The 6,289-nt window shown below is 44.3% G+C and overlaps 1 protein-coding gene across 1 annotated transcript; it reads right to left on the reverse strand.

Moving 5' to 3' along the window:
* Positions 1 to 1,051: 1,051 nt before the first annotated feature.
* LOC123495481 (caffeate O-methyltransferase-like protein 2) lies at positions 1,052 to 5,945 on the reverse strand. The gene is made up of 4 exons (XM_073506093.1): positions 5,432 to 5,945; positions 4,877 to 5,187; positions 2,527 to 2,591; positions 1,052 to 1,802 (listed from the first exon to the last, which is right to left on the reverse strand). The coding sequence occupies exons 1-4, from the start codon at positions 5,857 to 5,859 to the stop codon at positions 1,503 to 1,505; spliced, it is 1,104 nt and encodes a 367-aa protein (XP_073362194.1). The 5' UTR covers positions 5,860 to 5,945; the 3' UTR covers positions 1,052 to 1,502.
* Positions 5,946 to 6,289: the final 344 nt, after the last annotated feature.

Raw genomic sequence — 6,289 nt, forward strand, 5'->3', positions numbered from 1 at the left:
AAACTTTGTAATAAATCTCCTTTACTTCTCGAGGAAGTACATAGATCGTTCGTTCGAAGGGATCCCACCACTATCAATTTTTTTCCTACGACAAAGCCCACCTCCTGTTTCCAGTTTCACTTTGTTTTTTTTTGGTCTCACGGTCTCCTCATCAGCCCCCAACGCCCAAACCCACATCCCCAGGCAACCACACAAACACATGCCCCTCGCCCTACCTCCCCGCTTTCTTCCTTCTCAACCTGGCTAGGGTTCAAACAAGGATTTGGATCATTTGCCCACTTTACAAGGGTTTTGATGATTTTCCCCAGGATTGTGTCAATGACTAGTGACCTCGAGCCCACCTGTCAATCTCGGGGGAGGGGGAGGGGCAAATCATCAAAGTTAGAAGTAAAGTATGAGTTAAGATGAATTTTCTTGATTCAACCCGCCGCCGCTCGCCCGCTCCCCTACCATGCTAGAACAAATCTTCTCGACCCCTGCATCATCCTATCCTCTCTCTATGGCATCCTCCATGGCACGCTCCACAAGACCAATCTCCAGGTTTCAATGAGGTGGAAATTTGAAGCCTTGGGGACGCAGATCGAGGCCTTCTGACGGCGCAATTATATGCTTCCCATCGGCTTTGGCGGTGGCAGATCGTGGTGGCTGTGGCGAGGGTGCGTTCGATGAAGCAAATGTTGTCCTAATCCTTCCCTTCGAGGCCATCCTCCTATCCCGTTCGTGGTGCCCTCCCAACTTCCTCCTCCTCTCCTATTGAGCTCCGCCGCCCTGTTTCCTCTCACTCATTTCGATTTGTTGCATTTTTGAATCGGTTATGAATTTGTGCTATATGATCGATGTGCATGGATTTGCATGAATTTGAGGGTTTTGATATGAAGAGTGTGGTTGTCTAGCGGGTCTTTTGAGGGGTTTTCCTGTGCTATCTGAGGTCACGCCCCTTAACGGCAGATCAACAAGACATTGTGTTATTTGTCGGTCAAAAAAAACTTGAGTCTAATATGACTTTGCTATTTACTGGTTTTTTTTTGCATGCTTGTGTTAATGTTGACTGTGTGCATCCTAACTATGTAGAGGCTGGGTGTGTGCTCATTATGTTTGTACCCACTCGATGATTCATCTTGAGCTTACAAAATCCAACCTTTATTGAAAAACTATAAATTACCAATTGTGTTGATCTATTGAAAAAGCTACTGGGCCAAAGTGAGACATTGTGAACAACAACTACTCTATGCTTTTATGTACCTCTTCATGGTAACGTATTGGCAATACAAAAATACACCTAGAATACCTCGATAACAAGTTTTTAACATTGTTATTAAAATATAAGTGATACAAATAATTATACCAACATCATCATTATATTAAATGGTACAAATAATGATACATGCATTGTTTTGATTAAAAAGTCCTCATTATTGAAATAAATAATACAAACAATTCTACAAGCCAATCTCACACACATTATCAATAGTAGCCAGCATAGACATAAAATGTCATGGTTACTATTTGGTAAATTCGAGAGCCCAAAAGTTTCCAAAAATGTAAGTTGATTGGAAGGTGCCGTTGAAACCCGATTCCCTAGCCAGCTTCAGAAACTCTTGCGCAGTTCTCTCCTTCCCTCCCTCAGAGTTATTTAACATCATCACATCGAGAATGTAGAGATTTTGTGCTGCCCTTGTCACCTCTGGAGTAGCCGGCAAGACAAACTCAACAGCGATCAGCCGCCCCTTGTCTGGCAAAGCTTGATGGCAATTTTTTAGAACCTTTATGCAGTCATTGTCGTCCAACATATGGAGTACCGTCTGTATGTACATTCAAGAAATATTCAGTATCTAGAATATGTTATGTAATATTAAACCTACTTTGCTCGAAGTGTAGGTTTAAGTCTGCTCTGCATTCTCAAATATTTAGGGGATTTATTTAGCACAACGGAATGTGCTTTGTTTGTCACAATGAAAACATTGCAGATTCACTATTGTACACGGACGTTGAATTTAATTTTGGCATGTTTTAATTGTTGAGTTGTGGTTCGTTTTGCTTTGTTGCAGTGTTGCATTGTTGAATTGGTGTTGAATTTTGCTATATGATCGATGTGCATGGATTTCCATGGAATTGAGCGTTTTTATATGAGGACTGTGGTTATCCGGCAGGACATTTGAGTGGTTGTGTGGCACTGTCCGACATCGCACCGCGGAGAAAACCTTAGTAAGAGGAAACCTGGGGTTCAATTACTTCTGCACAAGGGCAGCCACCTTGATTGCTTGGACCCTAGATAAATACTTTTATTACTTTACCAATGTGTTTATAGAATTACAAGTCGAATGCATTGTTTGTCCGTAGTAGAAAATTATTTGAAGAAATATTCTATAGACATCGTTCTATATTTTGGTTGAAAAATAGTTTATATATGAAATAATGAGGGTGTATCACGTATCTACCAGGTTTTCAGTAATATTATACTTTACACCATATGGAATACAGAATGACAGAGAAGGGAACTAGATACAGTAGTTCGTATATATATACCTTTAAGAAAATCGCATCTCCAGTGGGAACATTATCAAACATATTTCCAGCTATATGTTCGACACCTGCATTGGGTTGACATTAGCTAATTAAGTTCTCAATTATCTCACAGGAAAGCATAGATGAAAGAACTCAACAATAGAAAATGATACAAATATGATCTAAATGTACAGTCACAACATCCATGCAAAACAAAGAGAATACAGTTGCAATACAAAAACAAGGAAAGACAAAAGAGTTGAGTGATGGGTGTTTGGTTTTGCTGGATAACAACATTTTTTTACCTGATCCCTTATGAACTGGTGACAAAAAGATTGGCGTTGATGCTTTTTCTAGTACAAATTAATCCATTCAACTGAGGAAACTGATGGTATTCCTACTGAGTTGAAAGTTCCGCGGAGACATGCGCACAGCACGTACACACATGTGTGTTGATCATTTGATCTATAGGCTTTAGTACTTAAAATTAAATTGTTGAGTTTACAAGACGCTAATGATGGTGCATACGTGTGGGGAATAAGCCATTTGTGTATACGCTAACAACCAAAAGTACAACCCCTCTAATTAAGATATGCATTCCCAATTTCTCAGGCATTGTATTTGGTAGGCCGACTTGGATGATGATGCCTGGAAAGGAGACTCCAGGCCGGGAAGCAACCCAAACAGTCAGATAGGCCTGGAATAATCATAATAAGTCTAATTCCCTGAGAATATTACAATGAAGTGGTAGAATGTTCAATTATTAATTGATGCAATTTAATAATACGATATAGGATAATCCACTACATTGACACTCGTTCGGGATGGGAACATAAGTTGGGCATGTGGTTTTAGGTCTTCAATTTGAGTGATGAAACATGTGTTATAGTATGTTGTAAAATATATATATTTAGATTCAGCGACGAATGAAAGTGCGAACCTAGTAATTTTATGCAATTTACACATATTTCTATAGTCAAACTGAATGCCTAAAAACCCGTGCCTGGCTTATAGTGCCATGGAGATGTTAAATATGATGTACGCGATGTTTTGCATAATATATAGTATTCCTCATTGTACTATATTCACTAATTCTTATCTGGACACTATCTCCTCCAATTTAGAGAAAATATGCGGTATGTGTTATTGTTTTCATTTGCTCCATTTTCCATCCCTAGGTGTGAACTTTGCATGGAGTCTCCATGCGTACTATATTCAACTAATTATTCTGTTTTATCTCCGTATCCTCGGTTCCCACCAAATGAAGCTTAGGTGAACTCAGGAAGAGTGTGCAATTTTTATCACCCAGGGTAGGTGATATACACATGGAGACTGACATTTTTGGTTTTGTCTTCAGGTGCACTTTGCGGGCCCGTGAACAAACCGGTGTTTGTCTGTTCAGTCGTCTCTCTACTCCTGCCCTTTTAGGGGAATCCATCTGGTTAGGACAGAGAAACAGAAAGAAAGAGCATGGCAGAAACTGAAATAAGAAAAGCGCAGAGAGAGAGAGAGAGATGGATGCAAAAATGCTTCCTAGAACTCGCACGTAAAGCTTAAGCGTAGAGGAAAATAGGAGAGTGAGAGATAGAGAGAGCATGTTGGCAGCCCGGGACCAGCTCCCGGTCCATCGGCATAGGTTCAAACGTTTTTGGTGCGCATCATAGAGTCCACTACAAGCAGAGAGTGTACTACATTCCAAAACACGGGTCTGAGGAGAGCGTGGCACTCTCCCTTATAAGGAGGTCCTAGCCTGCTCCCGTATCTGAGGTGGGACTAAAGTTACTGGCACTGCCCGAGTGTCGGGATCCTGACACCTCACCCCCCTAGGGAAGCCACCCTTAGGGTGGCGTGGGGGCCAGCTCTAATACCACTTGTTAGCAGCCCAGACTCAGCTCCCAGTCCATCGGCATATGTTCGGACGTTTTTGGTGCGCATCAGACACTCAACTACTAGCAGAGAACCCACTACACCCCGAAAGACTGGCCTGGGGCTAGAAACGGCTCTGACACCACTTGTTAGCAGCCCAAGCCCAGCTCCCGGTCCATCGACATACGTTCGGGCATTTCCGGTGCGCCACAGACACTCCACTGCAAGCAGAAAGCCCACTACATCACAAAAGTCCGGCTTGAGGAGAGTGAGGCACTCTACCATATAAGGAGGCCCTAGCCTCCTCCCGTATTCGAGTTGCGACTAAAGTCACTAGCACTACCCGCGGGTCAGGTGAGAGAGAGAGAGCATGCAGTGGTTAGGAGAGTGTGCTAAGAGAGAAAGAGTAAATGAGCCGTGTGTAAAAGTTTATAGAGAAAGCACACAGTATCCTATTCACAAGGTGACGAGACCAAGTCAAATTCATAAGAAGGTGGCGACGTACCGAGAATAGACGGCGCGAGGGAGATGACATGAGGCAGGTCGAAGTTGATGCCCCTGATATGCTTGTACCTGCAGGTGATCATCTCCATGGTAGAACCGGTGCCGCCACCAACATCGACGAGCACGGCCACGTCGTCGAACCCGTGGAAGCGTTCCAACAGCTTGCTGGTCACCATCACCGAGATCTGCACCATGGCCTTGTCGACCACCCCGAGGAGCCGAGGGTTTCTCCCCAAGTGCTCGCCTATCGGAACCCCATGCGTCCTCTTGAACGCTGTTTGTCCGCCTCCCGCTGCCGCCCCCAGCTGCTGCCTTTGAAATGCACGGCGATGTTAGATTCTATAAACCGTAGGCAAATTTTAACATGATCACTCTTACCTCCTCCTTTTACATACGATGTAAAAAGGTAAGAGTTAATCAGACCACTAATTAATGGGATCAACGATTCCGATATATTTTATACTCTTGTCTCATGTGCAAAGAGGAGGTAAGAGGAACGCTATTAAAACTGTTCCAAACGGCAATGGCAATAGCACTCATTCGTATCATAGCTTACCAGGCCATCAAGAAGTCCTGGTCCGTAGTGAACATAGAGTAGGGCGCCAGCGACGGGCCACCGTGGTTGCTGCTGAGCCACCGACACACCGGCGAGGGCTTGTAGTGCCGGATCACCTCGCCGCTTGGACCTGCCTCCGTCACGCACTTGACGATGTCGAAGGAGGCAAGCAGCCGCATGATGCGGTCCACTGGAGCCAACCCGCCAGCCTTGTCCATGGTTGGGAGCCGCGCGGCTAACTCATCCGCTGTAATCGCAAGGCTGCCGGCGTTGCTGAGCGCGTGAAAGATGCCCAGCTCGATTGCTGCTTTCAGGGTCATGGAGACCGCGAAGCTCGTGATGAGCCCCCACGCATGTAACCATGTCCCCTCGTCGTCGTCACCAGCGGCAGGATTCATCCTACTTCCGCGCACAGTATTGTTATCCATTGATACTTGGATGGTGCCTATAGCTTGTATGGTTCCTTGGCGGTGCCTGAAAGAAGGTAAGTATATATAGGGAGAGATCACATATAGTTCTGAATAAATAAAGTGGAGAAATGATGGGTGTTCCCCTATACAACTTCTAAAAGTGCAGGCTGCCACAACTTTGTTAAATCGTGGTTGTGTCACCAAACCGTGTGGAGAAATTGCACAGAAATCACAACGCGACATTAGCTCTTGTTGCCATCTTCTTTGGCCCATTTCTTCCTATGCAAGCCTCACCACTTGACCGCGTCACTAACAATGAAGAGAAGATTCGTTTGTTACTTTCATCCGATGTGGCGCTCGATCAAGTCCAACAATATAACCCATACTTTCTGTGCCACCGCCATGCACACCACAACGGAAATACACGCCGACCTATGCCTGTTTGCAG

The sequence above is a fragment of the Aegilops tauschii genome, unplaced genomic scaffold (assembly GCF_002575655.3).
Source record: "Aegilops tauschii subsp. strangulata cultivar AL8/78 unplaced genomic scaffold, Aet v6.0 ptg000179l_subseq_2504346:2865697_obj, whole genome shotgun sequence".
NCBI lineage: Eukaryota > Viridiplantae > Streptophyta > Magnoliopsida > Poales > Poaceae > Aegilops > Aegilops tauschii.

What these genes read in the sequence shown, in the direction of transcription:
- LOC123495481 (XM_073506093.1), bottom strand. Translation starts at nt 5,859, where the DNA reads ATGGATAACAATACTGTGCGCGGAAGTAGGATGAATCCTGCCGCTGGT. An exon ending in CCTCGCGCCGTCTATTCTCG is followed by an intron (nt 2,592 to 4,876) that starts GTACGTCGCCAC and finishes AACCCAATGCAG; the next exon opens with GTGTCGAACATATAGCTGGA. An exon ending in GAGATGCGATTTTCTTAAAG is followed by an intron (nt 1,803 to 2,526) that starts GTATATATATAC and finishes ATGTACATACAG; the next exon opens with ACGGTACTCCATATGTTGGA.